General features: G+C 46.9%; 1 protein-coding gene across 1 annotated transcript; it reads right to left on the bottom strand.

Moving 5' to 3' along the window:
* Window positions 1-1,647: 1,647 nt before the first annotated feature.
* LOC143220170 (uncharacterized) lies at window positions 1,648-6,890 on the bottom strand (the record flags this gene model as incomplete). The annotated part of the gene is made up of 1 exon (XM_076445886.1): window positions 1,648-6,890. A coding segment is annotated over exon 1 (5,243 nt), but the record flags the coding sequence as incomplete, so codon positions are not given.
* Between the last annotated feature and the right edge of the window lie 16,344 nt (window positions 6,891-23,234).

The raw sequence follows: 23,234 nt of genomic DNA, 5'->3' as shown, positions 1-23,234 counted from the left end.
GCATAACGCATAACGCATAACGCATAACGCATAACGCATAACGCATAACGCATAACGCATAACGCATAACGCATAACGCATAACGCATAACGCATAACGCATAACGCATAACGCATAACGCATAACGCATAACGCATAACGCATAACGCATAACGCATAACGCATAACGCATAACGCATAACGCATAACGCATAACGCATAACGCATAACGCATAACGCATAACGCATAACGCATAACGCATAACGCATAACGCATAACGCATAACGCATAACGCATAACGCATAACGCATAACGCATAACGCATAACGCATAACGCATAACGCATAACGCATAACGCATAACGCATAACGCATAACGCATAATGCATAACGCATAACGCATAACGCATAACGCATAACGCTTAACGCATAACGCATAACGCATAACGCATAACGCATAACGCATAACGCTTAACGCATAGCCCATAACGCATAACGCATAACGCATAACGCATCACGCATAACGCATAACGTATAACGCGTAACGCATAACGCATAACGCATAACGCATAATGGATAACGCATAACGCATAACGCATAACGCATAACGCATAACGCATAACGCATAACGCATAACGCATAACGCATAACGCATAACGCATAACGCATAACGCATAACGCATAACGCATAACGCATAACGCATAACGCATAACGCATAACGCATAACGCATAACGCATAACGCATAACGCATAACGCATAACGCATAATGCATAATGCATAATGTTTCGACTTCGACCGACGGTCGGAAAGCCTGAGTGCCGGGATCGCCCAGGTTTGGACGCGCGAGGAAAGGTAACGGTCACGACACAAGGATTAAAGAAGACTCGCGGTGGACGATGTGATGGAGATCAATGACGAACGTTGATTTATTTATGAAAGAAGTGGAGCGCGCACGGCTCTGACACGCGTGAATTCCAGAAAAGCCGGTGTTACAATGAGTTTTAAACCAGAGTGTGTTCTCGGAGCGCGATGAACAAAGAGAGTGACCCCGCTTCGCCGAGGGGGTTCCCGAATAGGCCCAAGTCGACGAACGCGGTGGTCCGCGATTGGCGGATCGATCGCAGAGTCGATTGTTTCGGGATTCGAATCGAGGTAGTTTACGGGTCACGACGGCGAGCCGTTGAGAACGCGGTGTCGAAAATAATAACACGCGGCGTGTGTTCTTGAAATTGGTAGAAAAACCCGGCGTGTCTCAATCGACCGGTAAACCTCTCGATTCGAATCCCGAACATACCGCCCGCCTCGAAACACAGTTTCGAAACGCAACGTATCAAAAAAAGGAAAAACGTAAACGATAGTGGGAGTGCGTTTTACAATGCCCGGTAACGCTAAACCCAGAACGCACGCATGAGAGGCAACTCGGTGTCGCCGTGATCGCTTGGTTGGAGGTACAATAATGGATGAATTAACAAATTACGCTGGTCGCTCGGTTGGTCGCGGAGTAACGTGCGCGAACGCCGCCCGCCATGACGGAACGCATCGGGTCGCACGAGAAACGCAGGGTTACCGGTCGGCGGCGTCATCCGACTGATTCGCGAGGGGGGTGCGAGGGAAATGACGCTGGGAATGAACGCGCCCGACCGCAGCCGAACGGAGCTGGACTTACGTCGCAGATGCTGCGCGTTGAACGGGTAAAAGACATAATTTTACCAACGGGCGCTTGAATGTCGCCGTTGCCGTTTTGACGGTGACTACTCGGGTGTGACCGTCGTCGCCGGAATGCAATTGAGTTACGCGACCGAGCTCCCACTTACACGGAGGGAGTGTGGGATTCCGAATTAGGACTAGTTGCCCCGTGGAGATTGGAGGGTACGGTTTTCGCCACTTGCTTCGCTGTTGGAGGGTATTGATATAATCATCCTGCCATAACCTCCAGAAACGTTCCGCTGCGTGGCGAACTAGCTGCCAGCGGGAAAGGCGGTTTTCGCAGAGGTCAAGGTATGAAGGCTGAGGCGGTACCGTGAGCGAGGAGCCTACCAAAAAATGCCCGGGGGTGAGGGTTTCGTACTCGTCGAGGGTATCGGAGATCGGAGCAAGGGGGCGGGAGTTCAAGCAGGCTTCGATCGCGCAGAGGAGTGTCGTGAACTCCTCGAAAGTTAACATGCGATCGCCGAGAACGCGGCGAAGGTGATGTTTCACACTTTTAACCCCCGCCTCCCATAGGCCTCCGAAATGCGGCGCCGAAGGGGGGATGAAATGCCACGTCGTGCCATCGGACGCTGTTTTATTTAAAAAATTTGGGTTTCTTATGGCGGCGCGATAGGCTGCTGAGAGTTCTCGGCAGCCGCCTACGAAATTAGTGCCGTTGTCTGAATAGACGGCCTCCGGTAGACCCCGTCGAGAGCAGAACCGAAGGTATGCGTTTAGGAATGCCGGAGTGGAGTAATCGACGGCTAGTTCCAGATGAATCGCCCTCGTGGCCATGCAAATGAAAAGGGCGATGTTGGCTTTTCGCGAGGTGATACCGCGACCGGCCGAGGCACGAATGTGGAAGGGTCCGGCGTAATCCACCCCGCAGTGCGCAAAACAGCGGGCTGGCGGGGATACGCGGGCGTCGGGTAAATTTCCCATGATTTGCTCGGGGACCGCAGCTCTTTCTCGAACGCATGTAACGCACGAGTGTATAATGGACTTCACCATGCTTCGGGCGCGGAGGAGCCAATAGTTCTGGCGGAGGGTGTGTAGGGTTAGTTGCACGCCGCCGTGCAACGTTTGAGTGTGGACCTGCTCGACGAGGAGGCGCACGATGGGATGAGGTGCAAGCAGAATTGGATGCCTCACTCTGTGTGGGAGAGCGGCGTGACGCAATCGGCCTCCGACGCGAAGAATGCCGTCAGCATCGAGGAACGGATTGAGCGAGAGTAGCGGGCTCTTTGGCGACAGACTTTGGGCTTGCTGGAGCGCGTGGAGTTCTTCGGGGAATTCCGCGGATTGAAGGTGCTTAATCCAAAAGATTCGAGCTAGAGAGACGTCTGAGGTCGAGAGAGCCTGTCCGGAAGGTCGACTAGGAGTGTCGGAGATGTTGCGGCGGCAGAGACGGCTGAATCTTATAATATAGGCCGTGACTCGTAGGAGTTTGGGCCATTTTGAAAATCGGGAGGCCAAATCCCACTCGATTGAAGGGGTGGCCGCGCTGTGGAACGACAGTTTGACTTCCGGCAGGTCGTAGCCTTCCGGAAGGGGCGCCTGAGCCGGCCACGCGGAAGCATCGAGTCCGAGCCACTCGGGACCGTGCCACCACAATTCATGTCGAAGGAGATCGTCGCTGAGGAGCCCGCGGGAAGCGCAATCGGCGGGGTTTTCTGCAGTAGGCACATGCTGCCAACTTGCATTCGGAAGTCGAGTCTGAATGTTCGCGACGCGGTTGGCAACATACGGTTTCCACTTGGACGGGTGCGATCTGAGCCATGCTAGGACGACAGTCGAGTCGGTCCAACAGAAACACTTAACGGTGGCGTTTTCGAAAGCGGACAGAACGAACGCCATGAGACGGGACAGAAGCTCGGCGCCCTGTAGCTCAAGCCGCGGGATTGTCACAGGTGTGAGGGGCGCGACCTTGGATTTGCCTGCTAGCAGTGACACGGTGATCTGACCTGTCGGAGAAATGCAGCGAGCATAGATGACAGCGGCGTATGCAATGTTGGAAGCGTCCGCGAAGCCGTGAAGCTCGAGGTGACCGTTAGAGTGAGAGTGGCCGGTCCACCGTGGAATTTGAACCTCTGCTAGTGACAGAAGGCGAGTGTAAATCGCGGTCCAGCGATCGAGTGCAGGGCCGGAGATCGGATCGTCCCATGCGATTCGGAGGCGCCACAGGTCCTGAATGATAACCTTGGCGGAGATAATGGCAGGGGTGACCCACCCCAACGGATCGTACAATTTGGCAATTGTCGATAAAATTGTCCGTTTCGTTGAGGGAAGCGTGTTGGAAAGCGAGACTTGAAATTGGAAGGCGTCGCGAGACGGATTCCAACTGACTCCGAGGATTTTAACCTCATCATCGGGCGTGAGGAATTTTGAGCACGCTAGGCCGTGATCCGACGGATCCATGTCGGTGAGAAGTTCGGAATGGTTGCTAGCCCATTTCCGGAGTTTGAAATGCCCGCAGTGCAGCAGGCCGTTTAGTTGATCGCGGGACCGGCGTAGAGAAGGGATGTCATCGCCGCCGAATAGCACGTCATCTACGTAAATGTTCGACCGTAGGATGGGACGCGCGAGGGGAAAGCGAGAGCCTTCGTCCTCGAGAAGTTGCTGCAGTACTCGAAGGGCTAGGAACGGGGCGCAGGTCATTCCGTAAGTGACAGTCAGGAGCTGAAAGGGAGCGGGCTCGTCGCCGGGTGAATTTTGCCAAATGATCCTCTGATAGTCGAGGTCGCGGTCATTGACGAGGATCTGGCGATACATTTTCGCGATATCGGCGGTATACACGTATCGAAATTTCCGCCATCGAAGCAGAACGGAGGGCAGATCGGACTGCAGCTTGGGACCGGAGAGTAGATGGTCATTAAGAGAGGTTCCGTTTGAGGTGACGCTGGACGCGTTGAATACGACGCGGAGATGTGTCGTCGCGCTGCCTTCTCGGAACACGGGGTGATGGGGCATGTACACCGCTTGCGTCGGAGATGTAGAGGAGGAGAGCGCGCGTCGCATGTGGCCGAGCTCTTCGTACTCGTGGAGGAACGCTCGATATTCCGAAGCGAGCGAAGAGTTCAGGCGGAACTTTCGCTGCAGCGAGCGATGAATTTGGTCCGCTAACGGGCGCGACTGCCCGATGTTTATTGGGGGGCCGGCACGGAACGGAAGACGGACCACGTACTGACCGTCGGCGGTACGAGTGGTGTTTGCGCGGAAGTGCGACTCGCACTGTTCCTCGTCCGGGGTGAGAAAGGAGCGACGGGGAACCTCTTCGAGTTCCCAAAATCGTTTGAGGTCGTGAGCGAGAGGGTCGTCTTGAGTGCAATGGTGCATAGATATTCTTGAGAACTCGCGGAAGTCGCTACGGGCAGCATGGACTGTATCCGATTCGCCGGACTGACATGCTGTGGGTCCGGAAATGACCCACCCGAAGATGGTTTCCTGCGCTACTGGCGATCCGCTGCGACATTTCCGCACCCCATCGAGAACGATGCTGGGGTAAACGTCCGCGCCAAGAATCAGGTGAATTGCGGATCGGTTTGACGGATCGGGGTCGGCCCATTCCAAATCCGCAAGGTGCGCTAGAACTCGCGAGTCACGGATGCGTTTCGGCGCGTACGTTGAAAGCGCAGGGAGCACGAGGGCGACGGTTGACATCGCGGGAGTCGCGCGCGAGCGGTGGGCTACCTGGAGGTGCACAGCGTGACGCACGCTCCCGGCGTGGACGCCGCCGACTGCTGAAATCGAAGTATTGACGCGGGTGCGCTTTGCTCGCAGAATATGCACCATCGCTTCGGTGACGAAACTTGTTTCGGAGCCTTGGTCGATCAGGGCTCGGACGGTCACGCAACGACCGGAGGAGACGCTTAATTTTACAAGGGCCGTGGCTAATAGGACCGCGGAGCTCGGCTCTTCGCGGGTAGACGCGAGGTGAGCGCTCACCTCGGAACTGGCTGACACGGGCGCTGAGTTTCCGGATGGTGGCGGTGCTACGTCTTCGTGTAGGAGAGAATGGTGTCGTCGGTGACATACGCGACACGAATATTTGCTTGAACAGTCCAAAGTGGTATGCGCGTTGCTCAGACAGTTGAAACAACGATTGAGTTTACTGATAAGTTCGCGCCGACCGTGCGGGTTCCGCGATGTAAACTGCGGGCATGCGCTTAAATTATGAGATGCTCGACACACTGGGCATGGCGGAAACGTTTTCGTCGACGTCTGATATGTTGTGACGGCATGCACGCGGGAAGGACCGGCGGCTGGTTGCATCGTCGCGACGGGGCACACAGCGGCGGTAACGGACTCGCTTTCGGAAAATTCTTCGAGCCCACGAACGCGAGAATCAACAAAATTCGACAGCAGCTCGAAGGGCGGCGGTGCAACGTCGTCGCTGATTTTTAGTTTCCAGGCTTTTCGCGACGACGTGTCCAGCTTCTGGGATACCAGATGGACCAGTATATCGTTCCAGAGATCTTCCGGTTTCCTTCCTAGATTTTTCAGCGACGCGGTGATGACGCAGACGCGATCGCGAAGTCTTTGTAAGTCGGCCGCCGACTCGTGAGAAAGCGCGGGCAGGTCGAACAATGATTGAAGGTGTGCGTTGATGAGACGTCGCGGATTTTGATAACGCTTCATAAGAGCAGTCCAGGCAACTGTGAAATTATCCTCGGTAATGGGAATATTTTCGATACATTCGAGAGCGCGACCCGTGATGGACGACGTCAGATAATGGAGGCGCGATACGTCGTGGAGCGATGGGTTTTTTATAATGAGGGCGGTGAAACGGTCGCGAAACGATTCCCACGTCGCGTATCGGCCATCGAATTCTGGCAAGTTTAAACGCGGAAGCTGATCGGCTGGTACAGGCGGAAGCACTTGCCCGTCGCAAGGATTTGAAGGGTGACTTACGGGGACGCTGGTCAAATCGTCGAGCTGAGACGTCATGAACGCCAGGGTCTCCAAGTATGTTTCCTCCGTTTCCTCGAACTGATTCTCGGAGAAGTACGGGATCTTGGTCTGGTCCGCGGGAGGGATGATGGAGCAGACTCGGTCGTTTCCGGTGTTGAATTTCTGCCAGTGGTCCTGCAGGTGGGCGATTCTCGTACGCAGTGTGGCCTTGGTCCATTTCTCCTTCCCCAGCTTCCTCAGATTGAGAAGACTGCGTTCGATGGCTCGCTTCGTTTGGAGTTGGCTTTCGATTGCCTCTACCCCCGCCATGATAGTGGATAGTTCCGTTCTCGATGTGGCACCGTACACTTTCTCGCGATCCGGCTCGAAGGACCAATGTTTCGACTTCGACCGACGGTCGGAAAGCCTGAGTGCCGGGATCGCCCAGGTTTGGACGCGCGAGGAAAGGTAACGGTCACGACACAAGGATTAAAGAAGACTCGCGGTGGACGATGTGATGGAGATCAATGACGAACGTTGATTTATTTATGAAAGAAGTGGAGCGCGCACGGCTCTGACACGCGTGAATTCCAGAAAAGCCGGTGTTACAATGAGTTTTAAACCAGAGTGTGTTCTCGGAGCGCGATGAACAAAGAGAGTGACCCCGCTTCGCCGAGGGGGTTCCCGAATAGGCCCAAGTCGACGAACGCGGTGGTCCGCGATTGGCGGATCGATCGCAGAGTCGATTGTTTCGGGATTCGAATCGAGGTAGTTTACGGGTCACGACGGCGAGCCGTTGAGAACGCGGTGTCGAAAATAATAACACGCGGCGTGTGTTCTTGAAATTGGTAGAAAAACCCGGCGTGTCTCAATCGACCGGTAAACCTCTCGATTCGAATCCCGAACACATAACGCTTAACGCATAGCCCATAACGCATAACGCATAACGCATAACGCATAACGCATAACGCATAACGCATAACGCATAACGCATAACGCATAACGCATAACGCATAACGCATAACGCATAACGCATAACGCATAACGCATAACGCATAACGCATAACGCATAACGCATAACGCATAACGCATAACGCATAACGCATAACGCATAACGCATAACGCATAACGCATAACGCATAACGCATAACGCATAATGCATAACGCATAACGCATAACGCATAACGCATAACGCTTAACGCATAACGCATAACGCATAACGCATAACGCTTAACGCATAGCCCATAACGCATAACGCATAACGCATAACGCATCACGCATAACGCATAACGTATAACGCGTAACGCATAACGCATAACGCATAACGCATAATGGATAACGCATAACGCATAACGCATAACGCATAACGCATAACGCATAACGCATAACGCATAACGCATAACGCATAACGCATAACGCATAACGCATAACGCATAACGCATAACGCATAACGCATAACGCATAACGCATAACGCATAACGCATAACGCATAACGCATAACGCATAACGCATAACGCATAACGCATAACGCATAACGCATAACGCTTAACGCATAACGCATAACGCATAACGCATAACACATAATGCATAACGCATAACGCTTAACGCATAGCCCATAACGCATAACGCATAACGCATCACGCATAACGCATAACGTATAACGCGTAACGCATAACGCATAACGGATAACGCATAACGCATAACGCATAACGCATAACGCATAACGCATGACGCATAACGCATAATGCATAACGCATAACGCATAACGCATAACGCATAACGCATAACGCATAACGCATAACGCATAACGCATAACGCATAACGCATAACGCATAACGCATAACGCATAACGCATAACGCATAACGCATAACGCATAACGCTTAACGCATAACGCATAACGCATAACGCATAACGCATAACGCATAACGCATAACGCATAACGCATAACGCATGACGCATAACGCATAACGCATGACGCATAACGCATAACGCATAACGCATAACGCATAACGCATAACGCTTAACGCATAACGCATAACGCATAACGCATAACACATAATGCATAACGCATAACGCTTAACGCATAGCCCATAACGCCTAACGCATAACGCATCACGCATAACGCCTAACGCATAACGCAGAACGCATAACGCATAACGCATAACGCATAACGCATAACGCATAACGCATAACGCATAACGCATAACGCATAACGCATAACGCTTAACGCATAGCCCATAACGCATAACGCATAACGCATAACGCATCACGCATAACGCATAACGTATAACGCGTAACGCATAACGCCTAACGCATAACGCATAACGCATAACGCATAACGCATAACGCATAACGCATAACGCATAACGCATAACGCATAACGCATAACGCATAACGCATAACGCATAACGCATAACGCTTAACGCATAACGCATAACGCATAACGCATAACGCATAACGCATAACGCTTAACGCATAGCCCATAACGCATAACGCATAACGCATAACGCATCACGCATAACGCATAACGTATAACGCGTAACGCATAACGCCTAACGCATAACGCATAACGCATAACGCATAACGCATAACGCATAACGCATAACGCATAACGCATAACGCATAACGCATAACGCATAACGCATAACGCATAACGCATAACGCATAACGCATAACGCATAACGCATAACGCATAACGCATAACGCATAACGCATAACGCATAACGCATAACGCATAACGCATAACGCATAACGCATAACGCTTAACGCATAACGCATAACGCATAACGCATAACGCATAACGCTTAACGCATAGCCCATAACGCATAACGCATAACGCATAACGCATAACGCATAACGCATAACGCATAACGCATAACGCATAACGCATAACGCATAACGCATAACGCATAACGCATAACGCATAACGCATAACGCATAACGCATAACGCATAACGCATAACGCATAACGCATAACGCATCACGCATAACGCATAACGTATAACGCGTAACGCATAACGCATAACGAATAACGCATAACGCGTAACGCATAACGCATAACGCTTAACGCATAGCCCATAACGCATAACGCATAACGCATAACGCATCACGCATAACGCATAACGTATAACGCGTAACGCATAACGCCTAACGCATATCGCATAACGCATAACGCATAACGCTTAACGCATAACGCATAACGCATAACGCATAACGGATAACGCATAACGCATAACGCATAACGCATAACACATAACGCATAACGCATAACGCATAACGCATGACGCATAACGCATAACGCATAACGCATGACGCATCACGCATAACGCATAACGCATGACGCATAACGCATAACGCATAACGCATAACGCATAACGCATAACGCATAACGCATAACGCATAACGCATAACGCATAACGCATAACGCATAACGCATAACGCATAACGCATAACGCATAACGCATAACGCATAACGCATAACGCATAACGCATAACGCATAACGCATAACGCATAACGCATAACGCATAACGCATAACGCATAACGCATAACGCATAACGCATAACGCATAACGCATAACGCATAACGCATAACGCATAACGCATAACGCATAACGCATAACGCATAACGCATAACGCATAACGCATAACGCATAACGCATAACGCATAACGCATAACGCATCACGCATAACGCATAACGTATAACGCGTAACGCATAACGCATAACGAATAACGCATAACGCGTAACGCATAACGCCTAACGCATAACGCATAACGCATAACGCATAACGCATAACGCATAACGCATAACGCATAACGCATAACGCATAACGCATAACGCATAACGCATAACGCATAACGCATAACGCATAACGCATAACGCATAACGCATAACGCATAACGCATAACGCATAACGCATAACGCATAACGCAGAACGCATAACGCATAACGCATAACGCATATCGCATAACACATATCGCATAACGCATAACGCATAACGCTTAACGCATAACGCATAACGCATAACGCATAACGCATAACGGATAACGCATAACGCATAACGCATAACGCATAACGCATAACGCTTAACGCATAACGCATAACGCATAACGCATAACGCATAACGCATAACGCTTAACGCATAGCCCATAACGCATAACGCATAACGCATAACGCATCACGCATAACGCATAACGTATAACGCGTAACGCATAACGCATAACGCATAACGCATAACGCATAATGGATAACGCATAACGCATAACGCATAACGCATAACGCATAACGCATAACGCATAACGCATAACGCATAACGCATAACGCATAACGCATAACGCATAACGCATAACGCATAACGCATAACGCATAACGCATAACGCATAACGCATAACGCATAACGCATAACGCATAACGCATAACGCATAACGCATAACGCATAACGCATAACGCATAACGCATAACGCATAACGCATAACGCATAACGCATAACGCATAACGCATAACGCATAACGCTTAACGCATAACGCATAACGGATAACGCATAACGGATAACGCATAACGCATAACACATAACGCATAACGCATAACGCATAACGCATATCGCATATCGCATAACGCATAACGCATAACGCATAACGCATAACGCATAACGCATAACGCATAACGCATAACGCATAACGCATAACGCATAACGCATAACGCATAACGCATAACGCATAACGCATAACGCATAACGCATAACGCATAACGCTTAACGCATAACGCATTACGCATAACGCATAACGCATAACGCTTAACGCATAGCTCATAACGCATAACGCATAACGCTTAACGCATAACGCATAACGCATAACGCATAACGCATAACGCATAACGCATAACGCATAACGCATAACGCATAACGCATAACGCATAACGCATAACGCATAACGCATAACGCATAACGCATAACGCATAACGCATAACGCATAACGCATAACGCATAACGCATAACGCATAACGCATAACGCATAACGCATAACGCATAACGCATAACGCATAACGCATAACGCATAACGCATAACGCATAACGCATAACGCATAACGCATAACGCATAACGCATAACGCATAACGCATAACGCATAACGCATTACGCATAACGCATAACGCATAACGCATAACGCATAACGCATAACGCATAACGCTTAACGCATAGCTCATAACGCATAACGCATAACGCTTAACGCATAACGCATAACGGATAACGCATAACGGATAACGCATAACGCATAACACATAACGCATAACGCATAACGCATAACGCATATCGCATATCGCATAACGCATAACGCATAACGCATAACGCATAACGCATAACGCATAACGCATAACGCATAACGCATAACGCATAACGCATAACGCATAACGCATAACGCATAACGCATAACGCATAACGCATAACGCATAACGCATAACGCATAACGCATAACGCATAACGCATAACGCATAACGCATAACGCATAACGCATAACGCATAACGCATAACGCATAACGCATAACGCATAACGCATAACGCATAACGCATAACGCATAACGGATAACGCATAACGCATAACGCATAACGAATTACGCATAACGCATAACCCATAACGCATAACGCATAACGCATAACGCATAACGCTTAACGCATAGCTCATAACGCATAACGCATAACGCTTAACGCATAACGCATAACGCATAACGGATAACGCATAACGCATAACGCATAACGGATAACGCATAACGCATAACGCATAACGCATAACGCATAACGCATAACGCATAACGCATAACGCATAACGCGTAACGCATAATGCATAACGCATAACGCTTAACGCATAGCCCATAACGCATAACGCATAACGCATCGCGCATAACGCATAACGGATAACGCATAACGCATAACACATAACGCATAACGCATAACGCATAACGCATAACGCATAACGCATAACGCATAACGCATAACGCATAACGCATAACGCATAACGCATAACGCATAACGCATAACGCATAACGCATAACGCATAACGCATAACGCGTAACGCATAACGCGTAACGCATAACGCATAACGCATAACGCATAACGCATAACGCATAACGCATAACGCATAACGCATAACGCATAACGCATAACGCATAACGCATAACGCATAACGCATAACGCATAACGCATAACGCATAACGCATAACGCATAACGCATAACGCATAACGCATAACGCATAACGCATAACGCATAACGCATAACGCATAACGCATAACGCATAACGCATAACGCATAACGCATAACGCATAACGCATAACGCATAACGCATAACGCATAACGCATAACGCATAACGCATAACGCATAACGCATAACGCATAACGCATAACGCATAACGCATAACGCATAACGCATAACGCATAACGCATAACGCATACCGCATAACGCATAACGCATAACGCATAACGCCTAACGCATAACGCATAACGCATAACGCATAACGCATAACGCATAACGCACAAAGCATAACGCATAACGCATAACGCATAACGCATAACGCATGACGCATAACGCATAACGCATAACGCATAACGCATAACGCATAACGCATAACGCATAACGCATAACGCATAACGCATAACGCATAACGCATAACACATAACGCATAACGCATAACGCATAACGCTTAACGCATAACGCCTAACGCATAACGCGTAACGCATAATGCATAACGCATAACGCTTAACGCATAGCCCATAACGCTTAACGCATAACGCATCGCGCATAACGCATAACGGATAACGCATAACGCATAACGCATAACGCATAACGCATAACGCATAACGCATAACGCATAACGCATAACGCATAACGCATAACGCATAACGCATAACGCATAACGCATAACGCATAACGCATAACGCATAACGCATAACGCATAACGCATAACGCATAACGCATAACGCGTAACGCGTAACGCTTAACGCATAACGCATTACGCATAACGCATAACGCATAACGCATAACGGATAACGCATAACGCATAACGCATAACGCATAACGCATAACGCATAACGCATAACGCATTACGCATAACGCATAACGCATAACGCATAACGCATAACGCATAACGCATAACGCATAACGCATAACGCATAACGCATAACGCATAACGCATAACGCATAACGCATAACGCATAACGCATAACGCATAACGCATAACGCATAACGCATAACGCATAACGCATAACGCTTAACGCATAACGCCTAACGCATAACGCGTAACGCATAACGCATAACGCATAACGCATAACGCATAACGCATAACGCATAACGCATAACGCATAACGCATAACGCATAACGCATAACGCATAACGCATACCGCATAACGCATAACGCATAACGCATAACGCATAACGCATAACGCATAACGCATAACGCATAACGCATAACGCATAACGCATAACGCACAAAGCATAACGCATAACGCATAACGCATAACGCATAACGCATGACGCATAACGCATAACGCATAACGCATAACGCATAACGCATAACGCATAACGCATAACGCATAACGCATAACGCATAACGCATAACACATAACGCATAACGCATAACGCATAACGCTTAACGCATAACGCCTAACGCATAACGCGTAACGCATAATGCATAACGCATAACGCTTAACGCATAGCCCATAACGCTTAACGCATAACGCATCGCGCATAACGCATAACGGATAACGCATAACGCATAACGCATAACGCATAACGCATAACGCATAACGCATAACGCATAACGCATAACGCATAACGCATAACGCATAACGCATAACGCATAACGCATAACGCATAACGCATAACGCATAACGCATAACGCATAACGCATAACGCATAACGCATAACGCATAACGCATAACGCATAACGCATAACGCGTAACGCTTAACGCATAACGCATTACGCATAACGCATAACGCATAACGCATAACGGATAACGCATAACGCATAACGCATAACGCATAACGCATAACGCATTACGCATAACGCATAACGCATAACGCATAACGCATAACGCATAACGCATAACGCATAACGCATAACGCATAACGCATAACGCATAACGCATAACGCATAACGCATAACGCATAACGCATAACGCATAACGCATAACGCATAACGCATAACGCATAACGCATAACGCATAACGCATAACGCATAACGCTTAACGCATAACGCCTAACGCATAACGCGTAACGCATAATGCATAACGCATAACGCTTAACGCATAGCCCATAACGCATAACGCATAACGCATCGCGCATAACGCATAACGGATAACGCATAACGCATAACGCATAACGGATAACGCATAACGCATAACGCATAACGCATAACGAATTACGCATAACGCATAACCCATAACGCATAACGCATAACGCATAACGCATAACGCATAACGCATAACACATAACGCGTAACGCATAACGCATAACGCTTAACGCATAACGCCTAACGCATAACGCGTAACGCATAATGCATAACGTATAACGCTTAACGCATAGCCCATAACGCATAACGCATAACGCATCGCGCATAACGCATAACGGATAACGCATAACGCATAACGCATAACGGATAACGCATAACGCATAACGCATAACGAATTACGCATAACGCATAACCCATAACGCATAACGCATAACGCATAACGCATAACGCATAACGCATAACGCATAACGCATAACGCATAACGCATAACGGATAACGCAAGAAGCATAACGCATAACGCATAAAGCATAACGCATAACGCATAACGCATAACGCATAACGCATAACGCATAACGCATAACGCATAACGCATAACGCATAACGCATAACGCATAACGCATAACGCATAACGCATAACGCATAACGCATAACGCATAACGCATAACGCATAACGCATAACGCATAACGCATAACGCATAACGCATAACGCATAACGCATAACGCATAACGCATAACGCATAACGCATAACGCATAACGCATAACGCATAACGCATAACGCATAACGCATAACGCATAACGCATAACGCATAACGCATAACGCATAACGCATAACGCATAACGCATAACGCATAACGCATAACGCATAACGCATAACGCATAACGCATAACGCGTAACGCATAATGCATAACGCATAACGCTTAACGCATAGCCCATAACGCATAACGCATAACGCATCGCGCATAACGCATAACGGATAACGCATAACGCATAACGCATAACGCATAACGCATAACGCATAACGCATAACGCATAACGCATAACGCATAACGCATAACGCATAACGCATAACGCATAACGCATAACGCATAACGCATAACGCATAACGCATAACGCATAACGCATAACGCATAACGCATAACGCATAACGCATAACGCATAACGCATAACGCATAACGCATAACGCATAACGCATAACGCATAACGCATAACGCATAACGCATTACGCATAACGCATAACGCATAACGCATAACGCATAACGCATAACGCATAACGCTTAACGCATAGCTCATAACGCATAACGCATAACGCTTAACGCATAACGCATAACGGATAACGCATAACGGATAACGCATAACGCATAACACATAACGCATAACGCATAACGCATATCGCATATCGCATAACGCATAACGCATAACGCATAACGCATAACGCATAACGCATAACGCATAACGCATAACGCATAACGCATAACGCATAACGCATAACGCATAACGCATAACGCATAACGCATAACGCATAACGCATAACGCATAACGCATAACGCATAACGCATAACGCATAACGCATAACGCATAACGCATAACGCATAACGCATAACGCATAACGCATAACGCATAACGCATAACGCATAACGGATAACGCAAGAAGCATAACGCATAACGCATAAAGCATAACGCATAACGCATAACGCATAACGCATAACGCATAACGCATAACGCATAACGCATAACGCATAACGCATAACGCATAACGCATAACGCATAACGCATAACGCATAACGCATAACGCATAACGCATAACGCATAACGCATAACGCATAACGCATAACGCATAACGCATAAAGCATAACGCATGACGCTTAACGCATAACGCATAACGCATAACGCATAACGCATAACGCATAACGCTTAACGCATAACGCATAACGCATAACGCATAACGCATAACGCATAACGCATAACGCATAACGCATAACGCATAACGCATAACGCATAACGCATAACGCATAACGCATAACGCGTAACGCATAATGCATAACGCATAACGCTTAACGCATAGCCCATAACGCATAACGCATAACGCATAACGCATAACGCATCGCGCATAACGCATAACGGATAACGCATAACGCATAACGCATAACGCATAACGCATAACGCATAACGCATAACGCATAACGCATAACGCATAACGCATAACGCATAACGCATAACGCATAACGCATAACGCATAACGCATAACGCATAACGCATAACGCATAACGCATAACGCATAACGCATTACGCATAACGCATAACGCATAACGCATAACGCATAACGCATAACGCTTAACGCATAGCTCATAACGCATAACGCATAACGCTTAACGCATAACGCATAACGGATAACGCATAACGGATAACGCATAACGCATAACACATAACGCATAACGCATAACGCATATCGCATATCGCATAACGCATAACGCATAACGCATAACGCATAACGCATAACGCATAACGCATAACGCATAACGCATAACGCATAACGCATAACGCATAACGCATAACGCATAACGCATAACGCATAACGCATAACGCATAACGCATAACGCATAACGCATAACGCATAACGCATAACGCATAACGCATAACGGATAACGCAAGAAGCATAACGCATAACGCATAAAGCATAACGCATAACGCATAACGCATAACGCATAACGCATAACGCATAACGCATAACGCATAACGCATAACGCATAACGCATAACGCATAACGCATAACGCATAACGCATAACGCATAACGCATAACGCATAACGCATAACGCATAACGCATAACGCATAACGCATAACGCATAACGCATAACGCATAACGCATAAAGCATAACGCATGACGCTTAACGCATAACGCATAACGCATAACGCATAACGCATAACGCATAACGCTTAACGCATAACGCATAACGCATAACGCATAACGCATAACGCATAACGCATAACGCATAACGCATAACGCATAACGCATAACGCTTAACGCATAGCTCATAACGCATAACGCATAACGCTTAACGCATAACGCATAACGGATAACGCATAACGGATAACGCATAACGCATAACACATAACGCATAACGCATAACGCATATCGCATATCGCATAACGCATAACGCATAACGCATAACGCATAACGCATAACGCATAACGCATAACGCATAACGCATAACGCATAACGCATAACGCATAACGCATAACGCATAACGCATAACGCATAACGCATAACGCATAACGCATAACGCATAACGCATAACGCATGACGCATAACGCATAACGCATAACGCATAACGCATAACGCATAACGCATAACGCATAACGCATAACGCATAACGCATAACGCATAACGCATAACGCATGACGCATAACGCATAACGCATAACGCATAACGCATAACGCTTAACGCATAGCTCATAACGCATAACGCATAACGCTTAACGCATAACGCATAACGGATAACGCATAACGGATAACGCATAACGCATAACACATAACGCATAACGCATAACGCATATCGCATATCGCATAACGCATAACGCATAACGCATAACGCATAACGCATAACGCATAACGCATAACGCATAACGCATAACGCATAACGCATAACGCATAACGCATAACGCATAACGCATAACGCATAACGCATAACGCATAACGCATAACGCATAACGCATGACGCATAACGCATAACGCATAACGCATAACGCATAACGCATAACGCATAACGCATAACGCATAACGCATAACGCATAACGCATAACGCATAACGCATAACGCATAACGCATAACGCATAACGCATAACGCATAACGCATAACGCATAACGCATAACGCATAACGCATAACGCATAACGCATAACGCATAACGCATAACGCATAACGCATAACGCATAACGCATAACGCATAACGCATAACGCATAACGCATAACGCATAACGCATAACGCATAACGCATAACGCATAACGCATAACGCATAACGCATAACGCATAACGCATAACGCATAACGCATTACGCATAACGCATAACGCATAACGCATAACGCATAACGCATAACGCTTAACGCATAGCTCATAACGCATAACGCATAACGCTTAACGCATAACGCATAACGGATAACGCATAACGGATAACGCATAACGCATAACACATAACGCATAACGCATAACGCATATCGCATATCGCATAACGCATAACGCATAACGCATAACGCATAACGCATAACGCATAACGCATAACGCATAACGCATAACGCATAACGCATAACGCATAACGCATAACGCATAACGCATAACGCATAACGCATAACGCATAACGCATAACGCATAACGCATAACGCATAACGCATAACGCATAACGCATAACGCATAACGCATAACGCATAACGCATAACGCATAACGCATAACGCATAACGCATAACGCATAACGCATAACGCATAACGCATAACGCATAACGCGTAACGCATAATGCATAACGCATAACGCTTAACGCATAGCCCATAACGCATAACGCATAACGCATCGCGCATAACGCATAACGCATAACGCATAACGCATAACGCTTAACGCATAGCTCATAACGCATAACGCATAACGCTTAACGCATAACGCATAACGGATAACGCATAACGGATAACGCATAACGCATAACGCATAACGCATAACGCATAACGCATAACGCATAACGCATAACGCATAACGCATAACGCATAACGCATAACGCATAACGCATAACGCATTACGCATAACGCATAACGCATAACGCATAACGCATAACGCATAACGCTTAACGCATAGCTCATAACGCATAACGCATAACGCATAACGGATAACGCATAACGGATAACGCATAACGCATAACACATAACGCATAACGCATAACGCATATCGCATATCGCATAACGCATAACGCATAACGCATAACGCATAACGCATAACGCATAACGCATAACGCATAACGCATAACGCATAACGCATAACGCATAACGCATAACGCATAACGCATAACGCATAACGCATAACGCATAACGCATAACGCATAACGCATAACGCATAACGCATAACGCATAACGCATAACGCATAACGCATAACGCATAACGCATAACGCATAACGCATAACGCATAACGCATAACGCATAACGCATAACGCATAACGCATAACGCGTAACGCATAATGCATAACGCATAACGCTTAACGCATAGCCCATAACGCATAACGCATAACGCATAACGCATAACGCATCGCGCATAACGCATAACGGATAACGCATAACGCATAACGCATAACGCATAACGCATAACGCATAACGCATAACGCATAACGCATAACGCATAACGCATAACGCATAACGCATAACGCATAACGCATAACGCATAACGCATAACGCATAACGCATAACGCATTACGCATAACGCATAACGCATAACGCATAACGCATAACGCATAACGCTTAACGCATAGCTCATAACGCATAACGCATAACGCTTAACGCATAACGCATAACGGATAACGCATAACGGATAACGCATAACGCATAACACATAACGCATAACGCATAACGCATATCGCATATCGCATAACGCATAACGCATAACGCATAACGCATAACGCATAACGCATAACGCATAACGCATAACGCATAACGCATAACGCATAACGCATAACGCATAACGCATAACGCATAACGCATAACGCATAACGCATAACGCATAACGCATAACGCATAACGCATAACGCATAACGCATGACGCATAACGCATAACGCATAACGCATAACGCATAACGCATAACGCATAACGCATAACGCATAACGCATAACGCATAACGCATAACGCATAACGCATGACGCATAACGCATAACGCATAACGCATAACGCATAACGCTTAACGCATAGCTCATAACGCATAACGCATAACGCTTAACGCATAACGCATAACGGATAACGCATAACGGATAACGCATAACGCATAACACATAACGCATAACGCATAACGCATATCGCATATCGCATAACGCATAACGCATAACGCATAACGCATAACGCATAACGCATAACGCATAACGCATAACGCATAACGCATAACGCATAACGCATAACGCATAACGCATAACGCATAACGCATAACGCATAACGCATAACGCATAACGCATAACGCATAACGCATAACGCATAACGCATGACGCATAACGCATAACGCATAACGCATAACGCATAACGCATAACGCATAACGCATAACGCATAACGCATAACGCATAACGCATAACGCATAACGCATAACGCATAACGCATAACGCATAACGCATAACGCATAACGCATAACGCATAACGCATAACGCATAACGCATAACGCATAACGCATAACGCATAACGCATAACGCATAACGCATAACGCATAACGCATAACGCATAACGCATAACGCATAACGCATAACGCATAACGCATAACGCATAACGCATAACGCATAACGCATAACGCATAACGCATAACGCATAACGCATAACGCATAACGCATTACGCATAACGCATAACGCATAACGCATAACGCATAACGCATAACGCTTAACGCATAGCTCATAACGCATAACGCATAACGCTTAACGCATAACGCATAACGGATAACGCATAACGGATAACGCATAACGCATAACACATAACGCATAACGCATAACGCATATCGCATATCGCATAACGCATAACGCATAACGCATAACGCATAACGCATAACGCATAACGCATAACGCATAACGCATAACGCATAACGCATAACGCATAACGCATAACGCATAACGCATAACGCATAACGCATAACGCATAACGCATAACGCATAACGCATAACGCATAACGCATAACGCATAACGCATAACGCATAACGCATAACGCATAACGCATAACGCATAACGCATAACGCATAACGCATAACGCATAACGCATAACGCATAACGCGTAACGCATAATGCATAACGCATAACGCTTAACGCATAGCCCATAACGCATAACGCATAACGCATCGCGCATAACGCATAACGCATAACGCATAACGCATAACGCTTAACGCATAGCTCATAACGCATAACGCATAACGCTTAACGCATAACGCATAACGGATAACGCATAACGGATAACGCATAACGCATAACGCATAACGCATAACGCATAACGCATAACGCATAACGCATAACGCATAACGCATAACGCATAACGCATAACGCATAACGCATAACGCATTACGCATAACGCATAACGCATAACGCATAACGCATAACGCATAACGCTTAACGCATAGCTCATAACGCATAACGCATAACGCATAACGGATAACGCATAACGGATAACGCATAACGCATAACACATAACGCATAACGCATAACGCATATCGCATATCGCATAACGCATAACGCATAACGCATAACGCATAACGCATAACGCATAACGCATAACGCATAACGCATAACGCATAACGCATAACGCATAACGCATAACGCATAACGCATAACGCATAACGCATAACGCATAACGCATAACGCATAACGCATAACGCATAACGCATAACGCATAACGCATAACGCATAACGCATAACGCATAACGCATAACGCATAACGCATAACGCATAACGCATAACGCATAACGCATAACGCATAACCCATAACGCATAACGCATAACGCATAACGCATAACGCATAACGCATAACGCATTACGCATAACGCATAACGCATAACGCATAACGCATTACGCATAACGCATAACGCATAACGCATAACGCATAACGCATAACGCTTAACGCATAGCTCATAACGCATAACGCATAACGCTTAACGCATAACGCATAACGGATAACGCATAACGGATAACGCCTAACGCATAACACATAACGCATAACGCATAACGCATATCGCATATCGCATAACGCATAACGCATAACGCATAACGCATAACGCATAACGCATAACGCATAACGCATAACGCATAACGCATAACGCATAACGCATAACGCATAACGCATAACGCATAACGCATAACGCATAACGCATAACGCATAACGCATAACGCATAACGCATAACGCATAACGCATAACGCATAACGCATAACGCATAACGCATAACGCATAACGCATAACGCATAACGCATAACGCATAACGCATAACGCATAACGCATAACGCATAACGCATAACGCATAACGCATAACGCATAACGCATAACGCATAACGCATAACGCATAACGCATAACGCATAACGCATAACGCATAACGCATAACGCATAACGCATAACGCATAACGCTTAACGCATAACGCATTACGCATAACGCATAACGCATAACGCTTAACGCATAGCTCATAACGCATAACGCAT

Source organism: Lasioglossum baleicum, unplaced genomic scaffold (genome assembly GCF_051020765.1).
Source record: "Lasioglossum baleicum unplaced genomic scaffold, iyLasBale1 scaffold0295, whole genome shotgun sequence".
NCBI lineage: Eukaryota > Metazoa > Arthropoda > Insecta > Hymenoptera > Halictidae > Lasioglossum > Lasioglossum baleicum.
This window is presented reverse-complemented; position numbering and strand designations above follow the sequence as displayed.